Source organism: Pelophylax lessonae, assembly GCF_965119305.1.
Source record: "Pelophylax lessonae genome assembly, chromosome: 9".
NCBI lineage: Eukaryota > Metazoa > Chordata > Amphibia > Anura > Ranidae > Pelophylax > Pelophylax lessonae.
Window position 1 is genome coordinate 118,032,654 of NC_138776.1, and position 21,565 is coordinate 118,054,218.

At 41.6% G+C, this 21,565-nt stretch overlaps 1 protein-coding gene across 5 annotated transcripts in view; it reads left to right on the top strand.

The window, feature by feature from the left end:
- The window catches only part of PRKG1 (protein kinase cGMP-dependent 1), a 1,462,571-nt gene that overhangs the window by 1,410,935 nt on the left and 30,071 nt on the right, over nucleotides 1-21,565 (top strand). For 3 of the 5 annotated variants that reach the window (XM_082269171.1, XM_082269169.1, XM_082269172.1), the window contains 2 exons: nucleotides 18,554-18,695; nucleotides 20,349-20,512. In XM_082269171.1, the coding sequence (XP_082125297.1) occupies nucleotides 18,554-18,695; nucleotides 20,349-20,512 (306 nt within the window). Of the gene's footprint in view, nucleotides 1-3,262; nucleotides 3,299-18,553; nucleotides 18,696-20,348; nucleotides 20,513-21,565 lie in introns of all 5 variants that reach the window. The other 2 variants (XM_082269170.1, XM_082269168.1) reach the window with 1 other exon arrangement.

Sequence of the window (21,565 nt, forward strand, 5' to 3'; positions counted from 1 at the left end):
TGGCGCTGCCAAAATATATTAAATTAAATATTCTGTGTGTCTTACAATGATACTACATAAATATATATATATAAAATGTGTCTCTCCACTGTAAATGTTAATAAAGTGTCAAGTGCATTAAAGGTGACTGGTGAAGGTAAATTTAATTATAATAAGTGATCCAACCCTGTGAGGGGTATATGATGGTGCTAAAACAATTGAAGAAAGAAAAAAGAAAAGATGGAAAGTCCAATGTGAAAAAAAATGGTAGGAAAATCAAAATTTCATTTTTCTTATACATTTTTCTAACACTTCACAATATTGCAATTTTTAGTGGATCCAAGTCCATTGATTTTCCTACCATTTTTTTATCGATTGCCCTATTTATCAGGCTGACACTACTTATATCAATTTTACCTTTATTCATATTTTTCACATTGGACTTTCCATCTTTTCTTTTTTCTTTCTTCAATTGTTTTAGCACCATCATATACCCCTCACAGGGTTGGATCACTTATTATAATTAAATTTACCTTCACCAGTCACCTTTAATGCACTTGACACTTTATTAACATTTACAGTGGAGAGACACATTTTATATATATATTTATGTAGTATCATTGTAAGACACACGGAATATTTAATTTAATATATTTTGGCAGCGCCATACACCTCTCCTGTTATTTTATCATTCTACTATATTTCTAGGAATATAGTGTATAGGTGGGCTGCAGCCAGTATTTATCATATCAGAGGCTTAAAATTATCCTAAGCGCGGATTTCCCATTTTTCAATCCTTTGACCCATATTTGTTATGCAACTGTGAAAGACGAAATACATGTGAGTGTTACTCTATTTTCTTAAATAAAAGAACTGGCAATACTTCACTATATTGGCCCATTTATTTTGGAGATTCAAAGGTCCTTCCCATATTTCCTGGCAAACCGATCCTCAATATAATGAGAAAATCGGTATCCAGCAGCCTTACAGCATTCAAGTGGCAGAGAGGAGTAAAGAGCATATCTCAGAAATACAACATAAGGTGTATTATGGAAGGAATGGAGGTGAGCGCTTAGGACACCTAGTGGTAACCGCACTGAAGAGCACCTGCATGCATTTTTTAGGAGGAAGATTTTTGATCACTGTTCAACACTATTGAGGACACTTATGCACTTGAAATATATTTAGAATATCTGAACCACCTATATATATTAAGATTGATTATTTATTTTTTTAAACATTAACAGGATATAAGCACAATAATTTATTTATTATCTATATTTATTGTATGCACAGATGGATTATTATATGCATATAATATTTGTATACACTTATTAATCAACGGTATTTATTTATGGTGAAACAAATATTATATTAATCACTGAAGCACTTAGTCACTTTAGATATATGATTTGTATGATTAATTTATATATTGGAATAACACATTATTAGTTTAGCACAGATGCACCTTTAAAGCGAGGTACTCCCCCCCCTTTTGCATTAATCTGGATTGTGTAGGTAACCAATAATAGTACCTGCAGCATTAAAGGTTTTAGATGGACATAATTATCAGACAGCGCGAGAATTACACACCCTCTTTTTGCATAAGGTTAGAGGACATGCTCTGTGAATTCTGGGACACAGCAGTGGCTACTCACTGGGCATAGTGCATATGTGCCACAGAATTCAAGGAAATAAATGTGTAAGGATCTTCACAAAGTAAGTTTATAAACTCCAAGATTATTCAGAAATATAGTAGTAGACTTGAAATAATTGTGATACATGAATTTACCATTTATCATGACCACAGATACTCTTTAAAAAGTATGCTTGGCTCACCTAGTTCTTTTTATGGATTACAGAATGATTAGCATTTATGTTTTAGAGATTTGAGGGTGGTTACGAAGTTTAGCAAAAGACCATGGGTAGGGCTGATACCACCTAGAACACAACTACTGTGTTGTCAGCTCACAACAAAGTGTAAGAGCAGACTGCATTTCTGGCAATCAACGGGTATTTTTCTGTATTTGCAAAGTCTTTGAAGGGATAAAACACAGGGAAATGTGCATGTATTACAAAGATGTACTGCATATGTTTTTTGTGTGTTCTAATATTGTCAATAATTCCCGACTTTGTAAAGTTGTAGCCACTCATCCATGTATAATGATACTTAGGGCTCTTTCACACGGCCGCTCCGCTGTTCTTATCCGCTGCGGGACTTTTTTTTTTTTTCACAGAGCAGATGACACTTGTGTCATCCGCTCCGTGTGTCCGCATATCATCTCATCCGTTTGCGGATGATATGCGGACATAATGTAAGTCTATGGGCATTGCGGATGTCAGCAGGTGACACCGCTGACATCCGATTTTCCTTCCTTTCCGTTTTTTACATGGAGGAAAAATAGTGTTCTGTTCCGTTCCAAAAAACAGAACAGAACTGAAGGGAAGAAAATCGGATGTCAGTGGATGGTATTCCGCTGACATCCGCAATGCCATTGACTTACATTATGTCCGCAAATCATCCGCAAAAAAATAGGATGATTTGCGGACAAGCGGAGCGGCCGTGTGAAAGAGCCCTTAGGTGTTATGTGAAAAAGGACTAAAGTTGAGATGGCTAAAAAAAATGCCCCATGCTAAATTAGAAAACAGAAAAAGTATGTTATGCATCTAGTTTTATTTATGATTTTTTTTATGCAAATCTACCTTTTTGAAGGCTTATATTTTGTTATATGCATACCGTTCAAGAATAAGTTCCCAATTTAGCGTGGGAACTTGTAAAAATGTAATTGCCTTTCACTTTTTTGACTACTCATATTCTCAATTAAACAGTTGTAGCTGATGTGCCTAAGTTCACCATATCTTTCACTTCCTGGTCCACTTCCGAGAATATATTGCATACAGTATATTAAATTACTGAACATGCTTAATCTAATTAGGTAAATTGTTCTTGGCTTTCCTTTCCATTATCAATGGTAAACAGAACACATTAGGAAACGCAAAGTAATTAACAGGGAACATCCTATTTAATTCCCACTATCTTCTGATGCTTTGGTACTTTGATGCTAGATTTCAGTAGTCCTTTTATTCTCCCCTCTGCTGTTGTAAAAACAATCACACATAACAGATGCACTCCTCTGTGGTCAGATCTGGTGGAGGATAAGAAGTGTGATGTGCTATGGCAATGTGTTACAGTCATTCTGCCTCATTTGTTTGAAGAAATTACAGTTCTCTGCATTTTGCTCTTTTTCCCATCAATTACTATCGTATGTCAACTATTCAACAGCAAAGCAACACCAGGAGTAACTCAAAATGTGTATAAGTATGAACTTTATTCTGCTATGTCTGTTTCCTATTGTGTCTTATCACCAGCATGTATGCAGGCTGATACTTTATATTCATAAGTAGGTAGTGATATCTATCTACAAAGTTGACCATGGCTAAAACTGGTCCAAAGAATATTGATTATTAAAGAGTATAAATTGCATTGCCCACTGCAGTGTGTACATACTGGTTAATACACAAGCACTCCGTCAATGTGTTTCCATTTTTCTATGTATTTTCTTTTTAATTTATCCTTGTGTCTCACCTTGCCTATTCATCTATAAGTTTCAAGGACTGTGGAATCAATGCATCACATTATTTGCAGCACTGTACATATTCAAGTAATATATAGTTAGTGACTTTTAAATCATTTATTAACTCTATATGTACTTTTCTGCAAGTGATATCCTAACAAATGCTGCATGGTGATGTCATAATCTTTCCATACTGTAAGCTACAAAAATCAATGTACATTCAATGTGTTATAAGTAGGGTTGAGCGGACACCTAGATGTCCGTGTTCGACGGGTTCGGCCGAACTTTAAAAAAAAGTCCGGGTCCGTGTCCCGGACTTTTACCGAACTTTTCCCGGACACCGAACCCCATTGAAGTCAATGGGGACCCGAACTTTAAGGCACTAAAATGGCTCTAAAACACCAAAGGAAAGGGCTAGAGTGCTGCAAATGGCAGCAAAACGTAATTAAGAGCATGGCAAGTGCTCTGCAAACAAATGTGGATAGGGAAATAACTTAAAACAACAAAAAAAAACAGAAAAATAAAACAATGTTCTTCTTCATCTCTGAAGGACGAGGCCCATATGGAGTAGGAGGGAGGTTGAGGTGGTGGTGGATGTGGCGGTGACATAGGCGTGCGCACAGGGTGTGCTGGGTGTGCCTGGGCACACCCTAATCACCTAGGGCACATAGCATTGCCAGTGAGGAGATGGGAAAGATCTCCCTGGGACCTGCTCTGCTCTATTTCTCCTTGCCTACAGGTACATGGCCCCGATACATTACTCTCCCTGCTGGCAAACACATGCATGTGTATTTCAACTTTGGGGTGCACACCTTAATGCAATAGGCTGCGCACACCTATGGGCGGTGTAGGTGGAAGCGGCGGTGGAGGAGGACCAGGGCCGGATTAACAGCATCATGGGCTTGGTGCTGAGGATTTTGAAGGGCCTTAAGGGCCGTGCCTTGCCATGCACCCAGAGGAGGAAGGGTGCAGCCATGCATGCCTAATTCAACATGGGATGCTGTCTCTGAAGCCCATAAACACATCCATGCATCGCCAACTGTCCCTCCTTGTCCGGCCTTCACGCTGTGTGGGGAGGTTCTGAGGGTGCTGCCTGGGGAAGCGAGCATAGAAGCCAGACTTCTGTGTTTACAAGTGACAGAAGAGCGGTAACAGTGAATATGGCCAACCCGGGGCCTATATAAAAGGTAGGGGCCTGGAGCTGCAGCTCCAATAGCCCCTACATTAATCTGGCCCTGAGGAGGAGGACGAGGTAGCCAACACTGCTTCTTTTCAAAAATTTTAAATGAGGGTACACCCCAAAAGAGTGAGAAAGAGCAAAAATGGAACAATGGGTGGGTAAGGTCGGTATCCATTGCTATTCTGCATAAGGTACGGAAAAGTCCCGTGGGATCCATGCCTGGTTCATTTTAATGAACGTGAGCTTGTCCACATTGTCTCTGGACAGGCGGCTGCGCTTGTCTGTTATAACGCCCCCAGCCGTGCTAAATACCCGTTCAGATAATACACTGGCTGCAGGGCATGCCAGCACCTCCAAGGCGTAAAGGGCAAGCTCAGGCCATGTGCCCAATTTGGAGACCCAGAAGTTGAAGGGGGCAGACCCGTCATTCACTACATGTAGGCGTGTGCACACATACTGCTCCACCATGTTGGTAAAATGCTGCCTCCTGCTAAGACGTTCCATCTGAGCTGCTGGTGCTGCTGTTTGTTGTGGCGTGCTGACAAAGCTTTTCCACATTTCGGCCATGCTAACCCTGCCTTCTGAGGTGCTGGCGGTGCCCTGGTTGCGTTGGCGACCTCCTCCTCCTCCTCCTCTGCCTTGTGCTTCCACTGTGGCCCCGCTGTCAGATGGGAATGCCAGCAGCATGGCGTCTACCAGCGTGCGCTTGTACTCGCGCATCTTGCGATCGCGCTCCAGTGAGTGAATTAAGGACGGTACGTTGTCCTTGTAACGGGGATCCAGCAGCGTGGCCACCCAGTAATCAGCACAAGTTAGAATGTGGGCAACTCGGCGGTCGTTGTGGAGACACTGCAGCATGTAATCGCTCATGTGTGCCAGGCTGCCCAGAGGCAACGAAAGGCTGTCCTCTGTGGGAGGTGTATCGTCCGTGTCCTCTGTATCCCCCCAGCCACGCACCAGTGATGGCCATGAGCTGGCCTGGGTGCCACCCTGCTGTGAACATGGTTCCATCTCCTCCTCCAGCTCCTCCTCCTCCTCATCCTCCTCATCCTCCAGAACTGTGCCCCTGCTGGACAATTGCGTCCCTGGCGTTTGCGTGTGCAGGAACCCACCCTCGGAGCCCCTTGCGAATGACTGCCCTGAAAGCCTTGGAAATGTTACCTCTTCATCCTCCTCCTCCTCCTCATCCTGTGCCACATCCTCTTCCATCATCGCCCGAATTGTTTTTTCAAGGAGGCATAGAAGTGGGATAGTTAAGCTGAGAACGGCGTCATTGCCACTGGCCATGTTGGTGGAGTACTCAAAACAGCGCAACAAGGCACACAGGTCTCGCATGGAGGCCCAGTTAAATTAAATAGCGGAATAGAAAATATGATCCAAAAAAAGTGTATGTATATCACACGTACACAACCACACTGGGCCCCAATTACTATTGTTTGTACCCCTAAAAGGCTAGATGAGGAGTAGGGGGAGTATGGAACAGGCAGCACCCTCAAACCTTCAGAAGTATGAGATGAACCCCAACAACTTGGAAAGGTGGATCTCTCTCACACGTACCAACACAGACTATCCCCCAATTTAACTGATCCCCAAAGGTTTTTGATTAAATAGCGGAATAGAAAATATGATCCAAAAAAAGTGTATGTATATCACACGTACACAACCACACTAGGCCCCAATTACTATTGTTTGTACCCCTAAAAGGCTAGATGAGGAGTAGGGGGGGTATGGAACAGGCAGCACCCTCAAACCTTCAGAAGTATGAGATGAACCCCAACAACTTGGAAAGGTGGATCTCTCTCACACGTACCAACACAGACTATCCCCCAATTTAACTGATCCCCAAAGGTTTTTGATTAAATAGCGCAATAGAAAATATGATCCAAAAAAAGTGTATGTATATCACACGTACACAACCACACTAGGCCCCAATTACTATTGTTTGTACCCCTAAAAGGCTAGGAGTAGGGGGAGTATGGAACAGGCAGCACCCTCAAACCTTCAGAAGTATGAGATGAACCCCAAAAACTTGGAAAGGTGGATCTCTCTCACACGTACCAACACAGACTATCCCCCAATTTAACTGATCCCCAAAGGTTTTTGATTAAATAGCGGAATAGAAAATATGATCCAAAAAAAGTGTATGTATATCACACGTACACAACCACACTAGGCCCCAATTACTATTGTTTGTACCCCTAAAAGGCTAGATGAGGAGTAGGGGGGGTATGGAACAGGCAGCACCCTCAAACCTTCAGAAGTATGAGATGAACCCCAACAACTTGGAAAGGTGGATCTCTCTCACACGTACCAACACAGACTATCCCCCAATTTAACTGATCCCCAAAGGTTTTTGATTAAATAGCGGAATAGAAAATATGATCCAAAAAAAGTGTATGTATATCACACGTACACAACCACACTAGGCCCCAATTACTATTGTTTGTACCCCTAAAAGGCTAGATGAGGAGTAGGGGGGGTATGGAACAGGCAGCACCCTCAAACCTTCAGAAGTATGAGATGAACCCCAACAACTTGGAAAGGTGGATCTCTCTCACACGTACCAACACAGACTATCCCCCAATTTAACTGATCCCCAAAGGTTTTTGATTAAATAGCGGAATAGAAAATATGATCCAAAAAAAGTGTATGTATATCACACGTACACAACCACACTAGGCCCCAATTACTATTGTTTGTACCCCTAAAAGGCTAGATGAGGAGTAGGGGGGGTATGGAACAGGCAGCACCCTCAAACCTTCAGAAGTATGAGATGAACCCCAACAACTTGGAAAGGTGGATCTCTCTCACACGTACCAACACAGACTATCCCCCAATTTAACTGATCCCCAAAGGTTTTTGATTAAATAGCGGAATAGAAAATATGATCCAAAAAAAGTGAATGTATATCACACGTACACAACCACACTAGGCCCCAATTACTATTGTTTGTACCCCTAAAAGGCTAGGAGTAGGGGGAGTATGGAACAGGCAGCACCCTCAAACCTTCAGAAGTATGAGATGAACCCCAACAACTTGGAAAGGTGGATCTCTCTCACACGTACCGACACAGACTATCCCGCAATTCAATTGATCCTCAAAGGTTTTTATTGAATAGCGGAATAGGAAATATGATCAAAAAAAGTGTATGTATCTCGCACGTACACAACCACACTAGGCCCCAATTACTATTGTTTGTACCCCTAAAAGGCTAGATGAGGAGTAGGGGGGGTATGGAACAGGCAGCACCCTCAAACCTTCAGAAGTATGAGATGAACCCCAACAACTTGGAAAGGTGGATCTCTCTCACACGTACCGACACAGACTATCCCCCAATTTAACTGATCCCCAAAGGTTTTTGATTAAATAGCGGAATAGAAAATATGATCCCAAAAAAGTGTATGTATATCACACGTACACAACCACACTAGGCCCCAATTACTATTGTTTGTACCCCTAAAAGGCTAGGAGTAGGGGGAGTATGGAACAGGCAGCACCCTCAAACCTTCAGAAGTATGAGATGAACCTCAACAACTTGGAAAGGTGGATCTCTCTCACACGTACCAACACAGACTATCCCCCAATTTAACTGATCCCCAAAGGTTTTTGATTAAATAGCGGAATAGAAAATATGATCCCAAAAAAGTGTATGTATATCACACGTACACAACCACACTAGGCCCCAATTACTATTGTTTGTACCCCTAAAAGGCTAGGAGTAGGGGGAGTATGGAACAGGCAGCACCCTCAAACCTTCAGAAGTATGAGATGAACCCCAACAACTTGGAAAGGTGGATCTCTCTCACACGTACCAACACAGACTATCCCCCAATTTAACTGATCCCCAAAGGTTTTTGATTAAATAGCGGAATAGAAAATATGATCCCAAAAAAGTGTATGTATATCACACGTACACAACCACACTAGGCCCCAATTACTATTGTTTGTACCCCTAAAAGGCTAGGAGTAGGGGGAGTATGGAACAGGCAGCACCCTCAAACCTTCAGAAGTATGAGATGAACCTCAACAACTTGGAAAGGTGGATCTCTCTCACACGTACCAACACAGACTATCCCCCAATTTAACTGATCCCCAAAGGTTTTTGATTAAATAGCGGAATAGAAAATATGATCCCAAAAAAGTGTATGTATATCACACGTACACAACCACACTAGGCCCCAATTACTATTGTTTGTACCCCTAAAAGGCTAGGAGTAGGGGGAGTATGGAACAGGCAGCACCCTCAAACCTTCAGAAGTATGAGATGAACCCCAACAACTTGGAAAGGTGGATCTCTCTCACACGTACCAACACAGACTATCCCCCAATTTAACTGATCCCCAAAGGTTTTTGATTAAATAGCGGAATAGAAAATATGATCCCAAAAAAGTGTATGTATATCACACGTACACAACCACACTAGGCCCCAATTACTATTGTTTGTACCCCTAAAAGGCTAGGAGTAGGGGGAGTATGGAACAGGCAGCACCCTCAAACCTTCAGAAGTATGAGATGAACCCCAACAACTTGGAAAGGTGGATCTCTCTCACACGTACCAACACAGACTATCCCCCAATTTAACTGATCCCCAAAGGTTTTTGATTAAATAGCGGAATAGAAAATATGATCCCAAAAAAGTGTATGTATATCACACGTACACAACCACACTAGGCCCCAATTACTATTGTTTGTACCCCTAAAAGGCTAGGAGTAGGGGGAGTATGGAACAGGCAGCACCCTCAAACCTTCAGAAGTATGAGATGAACCCCAACAACTTGGAAAGGTGGATCTCTCTCACACGTACCAACACAGACTATCCCCCAATTTAACTGATCCCCAAAGGTTTTTGATTAAATAGCGGAATAGAAAATATGATCCCAAAAAAGTGTATGTATATCACACGTACACAACCACACTAGGCCCCAATTACTATTGTTTGTACCCCTAAAAGGCTAGGAGTAGGGGGAGTATGGAACAGGCAGCACCCTCAAACCTTCAGAAGTATGAGATGAACCCCAACAACTTGGAAAGGTGGATCTCTCTCACACGTACCAACACAGACTATCCCCCAATTTAACTGATCCCCAAAGGTTTTTGATTAAATAGCGGAATAGAAAATATGATCCCAAAAAAGTGTATGTATATCACACGTACACAACCACACTAGGCCCCAATTACTATTGTTTGTACCCCTAAAAGGCTAGGAGTAGGGGGAGTATGGAACAGGCAGCACCCTCAAACCTTCAGAAGTATGAGATGAACCCCAACAACTTGGAAAGGTGGATCTCTCTCACACGTACCAACACAGACTATCCCCCAATTTAACTGATCCCCAAAGGTTTTTGATTAAATAGCGGAATAGAAAATATGATCCCAAAAAAGTGTATGTATATCACACGTACACAACCACACTAGGCCCCAATTACTATTGTTTGTACCCCTAAAAGGCTAGGAGTAGGGGGAGTATGGAACAGGCAGCACCCTCAAACCTTCAGAAGTATGAGATGAACCCCAACAACTTGGAAAGGTGGATCTCTCTCACACGTACCAACACAGACTATCCCCCAATTTAACTGATCCCCAAAGGTTTTTGATTAAATAGCGGAATAGAAAATATGATCCCAAAAAAGTGTATGTATATCACACGTACACAACCACACTAGGCCCCAATTACTATTGTTTGTACCCCTAAAAGGCTAGGAGTAGGGGGAGTATGGAACAGGCAGCACCCTCAAACCTTCAGAAGTATGAGATGAACCCCAACAACTTGGAAAGGTGGATCTCTCTCACACGTACCAACACAGACTATCCCCCAATTTAACTGATCCCCAAAGGTTTTTGATTAAATAGCGGAATAGAAAATATGATCCCAAAAAAGTGTATGTATATCACACGTACACAACCACACTAGGCCCCAATTACTATTGTTTGTACCCCTAAAAGGCTAGGAGTAGGGGGAGTATGGAACAGGCAGCACCCTCAAACCTTCAGAAGTATGAGATGAACCCCAACAACTTGGAAAGGTGGATCTCTCTCACACGTACCAACACAGACTATCCCCCAATTTAACTGATCCCCAAAGGTTTTTGATTAAATAGCGGAATAGAAAATATGATCCCAAAAAAGTGTATGTATATCACACGTACACAACCACACTAGGCCCCAATTACTATTGTTTGTACCCCTAAAAGGCTAGGAGTAGGGGGAGTATGGAACAGGCAGCACCCTCAAACCTTCAGAAGTATGAGATGAACCCCAACAACTTGGAAAGGTGGATCTCTCTCACACGTACCAACACAGACTATCCCCCAATTTAACTGATCCCCAAAGGTTTTTGATTAAATAGCGGAATAGAAAATATGATCCCAAAAAAGTGTATGTATATCACACGTACACAACCACACTAGGCCCCAATTACTATTGTTTGTACCCCTAAAAGGCTAGGAGTAGGGGGAGTATGGAACAGGCAGCACCCTCAAACCTTCAGAAGTATGACATGAACCCCAACAACTTGGAAAGGTGGATCTCTCTCACACGTACCAACACAGACTATCCCCCAATTTAACTGATCCCCAAAGGTTTTTGATTAAATAGCGGAATAGAAAATATGATCCCAAAAAAGTGTATGTATATCACACGTACACAACCACACTAGGCCCCAATTACTATTGTTTGTACCCCTAAAAGGCTAGGAGTAGGGGGAGTATGGAACAGGCAGCACCCTCAAACCTTCAGAAGTATGAGATGAACCCCAACAACTTGGAAAGGTGGATCTCTCTCACACGTACCAACACAGACTATCCCCCAATTTAACTGATCCCCAAAGGTTTTTGATTAAATAGCGGAATAGAAAATATGATCCCAAAAAAGTGTTTGTATATCACACGTACACAACCACACTAGGCCCCAATTACTATTGTTTGTACCCCTAAAAGGCTAGGAGTAGGGGGGAGTATGGAACAGGCAGCACCCTCAAACCTTCAGAAGTATGAGATGAACCCCAACAACTTGGAAAGGTGGATCTCTCTCACACGTACCAACACAGACTATCCCCCAATTTAACTGATCCCCAAAGGTTTTTGATTAAATAGCGGAATAGAAAATATGATCCCAAAAAAGTGTATGTATATCACACGTACACAACCACACTAGGCCCCAATTACTATTGTTTGTACCCCTAAAAGGCTAGGAGTAGGGGGAGTATGGAACAGGCAGCACCCTCAAACCTTCAGAAGTATGAGATGAACCCCAACAACTTGGAAAGGTGGATCTCTCTCACACGTACCAACACAGACTATCCCCCAATTTAACTGATCCCCAAAGGTTTTTGATTAAATAGCGGAATAGAAAATATGATCCCAAAAAAGTGTATGTATATCACACGTACACAACCACACTAGGCCCCAATTACTATTGTTTGTACCCCTAAAAGGCTAGGAGTAGGGGGAGTATGGAACAGGCAGCACCCTCAAACCTTCAGAAGTATGAGATGAACCCCAACAACTTGGAAAGGTGGATCTCTCTCACACGTACCAACACAGACTATCCCCCAATTTAACTGATCCCCAAAGGTTTTTGATTAAATAGCGGAATAGAAAATATGATCCCAAAAAAGTGTATGTATATCACACGTACACAACCACACTAGGCCCCAATTACTATTGTTTGTACCCCTAAAAGGCTAGGAGTAGGGGGAGTATGGAACAGGCAGCACCCTCAAACCTTCAGAAGTATGAGATGAACCCCAACAACTTGGAAAGGTGGATCTCTCTCACACGTACCAACACAGACTATCCCCCAATTTAACTGATCCCCAAAGGTTTTTGATTAAATAGCGGAATAGAAAATATGATCCCAAAAAAGTGTATGTATATCACACGTACACAACCACACTAGGCCCCAATTACTATTGTTTGTACCCCTAAAAGGCTAGGAGTAGGGGGAGTATGGAACAGGCAGCACCCTCAAACCTTCAGAAGTATGAGATGAACCTCAACAACTTGGAAAGGTGGATCTCTCTCACACGTACCAACACAGACTATCCCCCAATTTAACTGATCCCCAAAGGTTTTTGATTAAATAGCGGAATAGAAAATATGATCCCAAAAAAGTGTATGTATATCACACGTACACAACCACACTAGGCCCCAATTACTATTGTTTGTACCCCTAAAAGGCTAGGAGTAGGGGGAGTATGGAACAGGCAGCACCCTCAAACCTTCAGAAGTATGAGATGAACCCCAACAACTTGGAAAGGTGGATCTCTCTCACACGTACCAACACAGACTATCCCCCAATTTAACTGATCCCCAAAGGTTTTTGATTAAATAGCGGAATAGAAAATATGATCCCAAAAAAGTGTATGTATATCACACGTACACAACCACACTAGGCCCCAATTACTATTGTTTGTACCCCTAAAAGGCTAGGAGTAGGGGGAGTATGGAACAGGCAGCACCCTCAAACCTTCAGAAGTATGAGATGAACCTCAACAACTTGGAAAGGTGGATCTCTCTCACACGTACCAACACAGACTATCCCCCAATTTAACTGATCCCCAAAGGTTTTTGATTAAATAGCGGAATAGAAAATATGATCCCAAAAAAGTGTATGTATATCACACGTACACAACCACACTAGGCCCCAATTACTATTGTTTGTACCCCTAAAAGGCTAGGAGTAGGGGGAGTATGGAACAGGCAGCACCCTCAAACCTTCAGAAGTATGAGATGAACCCCAACAACTTGGAAAGGTGGATCTCTCTCACACGTACCAACACAGACTATCCCCCAATTTAACTGATCCCCAAAGGTTTTTGATTAAATAGCGGAATAGAAAATATGATCCCAAAAAAGTGTATGTATATCACACGTACACAACCACACTAGGCCCCAATTACTATTGTTTGTACCCCTAAAAGGCTAGGAGTAGGGGGAGTATGGAACAGGCAGCACCCTCAAACCTTCAGAAGTATGAGATGAACCCCAACAACTTGGAAAGGTGGATCTCTCTCACACGTACCAACACAGACTATCCCCCAATTTAACTGATCCCCAAAGGTTTTTGATTAAATAGCGGAATAGAAAATATGATCCCAAAAAAGTGTATGTATATCACACGTACACAACCACACTAGGCCCCAATTACTATTGTTTGTACCCCTAAAAGGCTAGGAGTAGGGGGAGTATGGAACAGGCAGCACCCTCAAACCTTCAGAAGTATGAGATGAACCCCAACAACTTGGAAAGGTGGATCTCTCTCACACGTACCAACACAGACTATCCCCCAATTTAACTGATCCCCAAAGGTTTTTGATTAAATAGCGGAATAGAAAATATGATCCCAAAAAAGTGTATGTATATCACACGTACACAACCACACTAGGCCCCAATTACTATTGTTTGTACCCCTAAAAGGCTAGGAGTAGGGGGAGTATGGAACAGGCAGCACCCTCAAACCTTCAGAAGTATGAGATGAACCCCAACAACTTGGAAAGGTGGATCTCTCTCACACGTACCAACACAGACTATCCCCCAATTTAACTGATCCCCAAAGGTTTTTGATTAAATAGCGGAATAGAAAATATGATCCCAAAAAAGTGTATGTATATCACACGTACACAACCACACTAGGCCCCAATTACTATTGTTTGTACCCCTAAAAGGCTAGGAGTAGGGGGAGTATGGAACAGGCAGCACCCTCAAACCTTCAGAAGTATGAGATGAACCCCAACAACTTGGAAAGGTGGATCTCTCTCACACGTACCAACACAGACTATCCCCCAATTTAACTGATCCCCAAAGGTTTTTGATTAAATAGCGGAATAGAAAATATGATCCCAAAAAAGTGTATGTATATCACACGTACACAACCACACTAGGCCCCAATTACTATTGTTTGTACCCCTAAAAGGCTAGGAGTAGGGGGAGTATGGAACAGGCAGCACCCTCAAACCTTCAGAAGTATGAGATGAACCTCAACAACTTGGAAAGGTGGATCTCTCTCACACGTACCAACACAGACTATCCCCCAATTTAACTGATCCCCAAAGGTTTTTGATTAAATAGCGGAATAGAAAATATGATCCCAAAAAAGTGTATGTATATCACACGTACACAACCACACTAGGCCCCAATTACTATTGTTTGTACCCCTAAAAGGCTAGGAGTAGGGGGAGTATGGAACAGGCAGCACCCTCAAACCTTCAGAAGTATGAGATGAACCCCAACAACTTGGAAAGGTGGATCTCTCTCACACGTACCAACACAGACTATCCCCCAATTTAACTGATCCCCAAAGGTTTTTGATTAAATAGCGGAATAGAAAATATGATCCCAAAAAAGTGTATGTATATCACACGTACACAACCACACTAGGCCCCAATTACTATTGTTTGTACCCCTAAAAGGCTAGGAGTAGGGGGAGTATGGAACAGGCAGCACCCTCAAACCTTCAGAAGTATGAGATGAACCTCAACAACTTGGAAAGGTGGATCTCTCTCACACGTACCAACACAGACTATCCCCCAATTTAACTGATCCCCAAAGGTTTTTGATTAAATAGCGGAATAGAAAATATGATCCCAAAAAAGTGTATGTATATCACACGTACACAACCACACTAGGCCCCAATTACTATTGTTTGTACCCCTAAAAGGCTAGGAGTAGGGGGAGTATGGAACAGGCAGCACCCTCAAACCTTCAGAAGTATGAGATGAACCCCAACAACTTGGAAAGGTGGATCTCTCTCACACGTACCAACACAGACTATCCCCCAATTTAACTGATCCCCAAAGGTTTTTGATTAAATAGCGGAATAGAAAATATGATCCCAAAAAAGTGTATGTATATCACACGTACACAACCACACTAGGCCCCAATTACTATTGTTTGTACCCCTAAAAGGCTAGGAGTAGGGGGAGTATGGAACAGGCAGCACCCTCAAACCTTCAGAAGTATGAGATGAACCCCAACAACTTGGAAAGGTGGATCTCTCTCACACGTACCAACACAGACTATCCCCCAATTTAACTGATCCCCAAAGGTTTTTGATTAAATAGCGGAATAGAAAATATGATCCCAAAAAAGTGTATGTATATCACACGTACACAACCACACTAGGCCCCAATTACTATTGTTTGTACCCCTAAAAGGCTAGGAGTAGGGGGAGTATGGAACAGGCAGCACCCTCAAACCTTCAGAAGTATGAGATGAACCCCAACAACTTGGAAAGGTGGATCTCTCTCACACGTACCAACACAGACTATCCCCCAATTTAACTGATCCCCAAAGGTTTTTGATTAAATAGCGGAATAGAAAATATGATCCCAAAAAAGTGTATGTATATCACACGTACACAACCACACTAGGCCCCAATTACTATTGTTTGTACCCCTAAAAGGCTAGGAGTAGGGGGAGTATGGAACAGGCAGCACCCTCAAACCTTCAGTATGAGATTGTGTTCACTGTACCCCACAAAGATTGAGTTCACTGCACCCCACAATGATTGTGTTCACTGCACCCCACAAAGATTGTGTTCACTGTACCCCCCAAAGATTGTGTTCACTGCACCCCACAAAGATTCTGTTCACTGTACCCCACAAAGATTGTGTTCACTGCACCCCAAAAAGATTGTGTTCACTGCACCCCAAAAAGGATGTTGTTCACTGCACCCCAAAAAGGATGTTGTTCACTCCACCCCAAAAAGATTGTGTTCACTGCACCCCACAAAGATTGTGTTCACTGCACCCCAAAAAGATTGTGTTCACTGCACCCCAAAAATGATTTTGTTCACTGCACCCCAAAAAGGATTTTGTTCACTGCACCTCAAAAAGGATGTTGTTCACTCCACCCCAAAAAGATTGTGTTCACTGCACCCCAAAAAGATTGTGTTCACTGCACCCCACAAAGGATTTTGTTCACTGCACCCCAAAAAGATTGTGTTCACTGCACCCCAAAAAGGATGTTGTTCACTGCACCCCAAAAAGGATTTTGTTCACTGCACCCCAAAAAGATTGTGTTCACTGCACCCCACAAAGGATTTTGTTCACTGCACCCCACAAAGATTGTGTTCACTGCACACCAAAAAGGATTGTGTTCACTGCACCCCAAAAAGATTTTGTTCACTGCACCCCAAAAAGATTGTGTTCACTGCAGCCCAAAAAGATTGTGTTCACTGCAGCCCAAAAAGATTGTGTTCACTGCAGCCCAAAAAGATTGTATTCACTGCAGCCCAAAAAGATTGTGTTCACTGCAGCTCACACACAGAAAAATGGATGTGGATCACTGACACCTGCCTATCTCCAATCCCACACCACACAGCAATATCGATTGTAGTTTGTAGAACACAGTTTCCCTAAAATTCAGCAGACTCTGTCCCTAACAGGATTGAGAAGAGATCGTAGATCAGGATTGAGTGCAGACCCCACCCCCCACACAGCAATATCGATTGTAGTTTGTAGAAGACACTGACCCTATATAATTCAGCAGACTCTATCCCTAAAATGCCTACAACTCGCCCTGCCTAAACACTCCGACCTGTCCCTCAATTCTATCCGGACACAAATGGTTTTTTCCTGCCTATCTTTCCCTAATCAGCAGCCAGCACGTTGATGTGTGCTCTGTCCCTGAACCTAAGCAGCATAATGACGCCGCTGCGGCTGCCTCGAACTTATAAAGACTTGGTCACATGCTTCAGACGGCCAATCACAGCTACTGAGACATTTGCAGGCATGGCTGGGATGGCTTAAGGCACACCAGTTAAACGATTGTTGATTGGCTGTTGAAAGCCCGCCATGAAAAGAGCGCCAAAGCATGCAAAACCCGGAAATAAAACGACCGAACACGGATTTTTACCCGAACATACAGTAAAGTGTCCGTGTCCGTGTTCGGGTACAAAAAATCCAATTATTCGGTACGAACACGAATAATACAGTCCGTGTTCGCTCAACACTAGTTATAAGGGGTTCAGAAAGTTAGTGATATGGCAAACCACAAAAAGAACTCTTGACTGACTACAAGTAGTATTAAGTATCTGTATGTTATATAGCATATTCACATGTTAAGGCTATATTTTGTAAAGTATTGCTGTGTAAGGCTATATGTATGCTCAGACCAAGGATGTCATCAGTGTTCCCCATATCACATAAACCCCCCCCAAAAAAAAAAAAAATAAATAACAAAATAAATAGATATTACCTTAAGTTAGGACTTGTTTTAAGGCAAAACAAGCATTAGAATCATGGACTATTGTTTTTTTAATGTATATCTTTATTATTTGATATCACTTGGTCAAGGTCCATATGAAAAGAGAGTACTTTAAATGAAGGCATTTTATTTTCCCCTGACCCCTACCTTAACAGAAACAATCTGTGTGTTTACTTCTATAACCTTGGCTCAGTTATATTCTTGGCCCCTATATCTTATTTGCATAAATGGTTAAATAAAGCCATAAACATGAAATGTGATTTTTTTATTTTTTTTTACTCCAATTTGAAAATAGGAAGAACATGGGGGATTTAGAATTTTTTAAACCTTGTTATTAGAAAGATATAAAAATACCATGGCATGCTTGCAGTTTATACTGCATACTCTTTAGTGTATCCTTTCCATTGCACACTTACGTTGCTCATGGCACATGCATTTTATCATTGTACTTAATTGTGTTTATACCTTAGGCAGTCCAATAGGCTGCACTAAGGTCATTCAACAGCAGCCACGTTGAATGCAAATGTCTTTTTATACAATGTGACTGTGATTTCTATTATACAATGAAAGGTGCTATGAATGGATAGTGATGATATTTGTGGTATTTGTTTCAGAGGCTCATTTGAAGATTCTACAACAAGGTTTTATACAGCTTGTGTAGTTGAGGCCTTTGCTTATCTGCATTCCAAAGGAATAATTTATAGGGACCTCAAGCCAGAGAACCTTATTTTGGACCATCGAGGTTATGCAAAGTTGGTGAGTAAAAAAGATTTAAGCTAAACAATATTTTTTTTTAGCGCTTAATCTTAAAGTGATTGTAAATTCAAAAGGTTTTTATCTTAATGCATTCTATGCATTAAGATAAAAAAGCCTGTGTGCAGCAGCCTTCTCACCCCCCCATACTTACATGAGCCCATCTTGATCCAATGATGTTGCAGCAGTGTCTCGGCTGCCCGGGACTCTCCTTCTTCATTGGCCAAGATGACAGGGCAGCGCCATTGGCTCCTGCTGCTGTCAATCAAAGTCAATGAGACAATGAGGAGAAGGGGGAGGCAGGGCCAGGTCTCGGCTCCATGTCTGAATGGACAAAGGGAGCTGCTGCCCGGCTCAGGTGCACCCATAGCAAGCTGCTTGCTGTGGGGGTACTCAACAGGAGGGAGGCCAGGAGCAAGGGAGAGGGACCCGAGAAGGAGGATCTGGGCTGCACTGTGCAAAATCACTTTACAGAGCAGGTAAGTATAACATGTTTATTATTAAAAAAAAAAAAAGAGAGAATTTAGTATCACTTTAAAGGAAATGGGTGAATTATTATATTTATGTTCAAAGTGTTACATATGTACAAAAAAATGCCCAAAGCTGAATATAGCACTTAAACTCATTCCTTTATTATTAACCAGCTTAACTATGCTAATCACAGTATTATACCTTAAAGTAATATACAGCAACAATATGTTTAAATCTCTACCTTTAAGAGCAGTACTGTAATTGCACTTCAGTCATGTGACTGTACCTAGGCTTAAAAGGTGTAATGCTGGAGAATGATGTCATCAGTTGCATAGGCAGGAAGAAATGAATCCTCGGTCTCTCCTCCTCCAGGGCTTACTTGCTCATAAAAAACAATATAACAAGGTGAGAGGCTTCAGGGTGGGTTTAAGCTTTACAAGACATAAGTCTATGAAAAAGCATCAGATGGAGTGAAAAATACATTAGCCGCTGCAGAATCAGGTGGAACGGTGTGTGCATTGGACATTTCAATAAACATATACACAAGGCTTTTTATTGGAAAACCATTTACCTTTGGTTTTTGCTTAACGTGAAATCTATGGAGCAGTCAGCAACCACTAGACGCCTGCACCCTGAGCCGGAGAAGCGAGGGGCTGTGTCTGCCTGTGGTGGAGCAATATACTGTACTTTGTAATGGACAAAACATAAATCTAATCTATAAGCTCTGGTATTTAGGTGACTGTGCCATCCATGAACCAGCATTCTAGCCTGCCATCTGACCACATCAAAGCATGCCACCTTCTATTGCAAAATGTAGATGCTACATACAACCAAACATTCAACTTTTCTTTAACACCCGGATGGCTTCTAACAGTAATACTAAACGTATTCTTAGAAAATAAGCTTTCATAAAGTATTTGTCTAAGAAATGATTACCTTTAAGGGAGTCAGTGAAAGTACATAACACTGATGGTAAAATCTGATAATAGAGTATTGAAATGGAAATCAAAATGTCCCAAATATTATCATTTTTTTCCTTTGCTTATGTGATGATACTGCACAGGGACATTGTTTTGCCTACTTCAAAGCAAAAGCCTATATAAATATTAATTACAGATGTCTTTTTTCTTGGAACAAGCATAGTGCCAATTTCTGGGCTTTGATGATACTTTTCTTTTTGCACAGGTTGACTTTGGCTTTGCAAAAAAAATAGGCTTTGGTAAGAAAACATGGACTTTTTGTGGTACCCCAGAATATGTAGCTCCAGAGATCATCTTAAACAAAGGTCATGACATTTCAGCAGACTACTGGTCACTGGGAATCTTAATGTATGAACTCCTGACTGGCAGGTATGAGCATCGCTACCATATAAATAGAAGAGCAGAGTGTGGAAGATTTATGCTTTTGTCACTTTGATTATAGCATTCGCTGCAGCAAAACTTGGCAGTCATAAATGGAAACCAAAGCTTATTTAACTGGGCACTAACAGTTTTCTATGCCTAAAAGTTTATAAATTATACTCTGGTGCAGGGATTAAACTAATTTATCCAAATACATGTGGCTAGGCAACATGCCACCAAAACACTCAAACAGATTTCTTATTTTCCCTATTAATTAAATATTCTGCTTCTAATAAGACCTCATCCACACGGGCATACCAAACCGTACATCCATGCAAAGGGCCGGATGGATTTCCAAGCACATCCTTGTACAAGTGTATATTCATGCAAGTCTGGTGCTATGTCAACATACAAATCCGTTATAAAGCTAAATGTTTCCTCCCAACTAGAATCACATTAGCAGACAATATATATAACTCACTTCTAAAGTAGGCAAGTCTACTCAAGAAGGAGTGGGTTTCCATGATAGGCTTTGGGCCTTAATATCAGACTCCATCAATCTCTTTGCACCCTATGCTTTATTGCCCTTTTAGCTTGAGATCCACATCTTCTTTCTTACTTATTTTAGGTGTTTATTGGTGTAAATTAGGTATAAAGTGCAAAATGAATTTTTATTTACTTGAAGATTTCTCTACATTTTACGGTAATTTCAAAGTAGAGGTACCTGATGTACATAATTTATTATGCACATTTTTGGAATATTGCACAATAACCTACTAATTTTATTTAGAACTTGATCTTCCTGGCATATAATTTCATGCTGGGTTATACGCATCAATGACATACCTGAGAACTCTCTGGATTTCAATTGGAGACTCAATGGGTAATTAAAAAGATGTGCTCTATTTAGGTGTGACATGGTGCATGTGCTACAGTTTGTTCCCCCTGCTTACTATGCATTCTATTCTAGGTTCACTGACTTTTAAAACTTCCTAGCTATGATCATTGATAATAATTTGTATCATGGTAATAATGAACTCTAAGATGAAGATGTCTTGTATT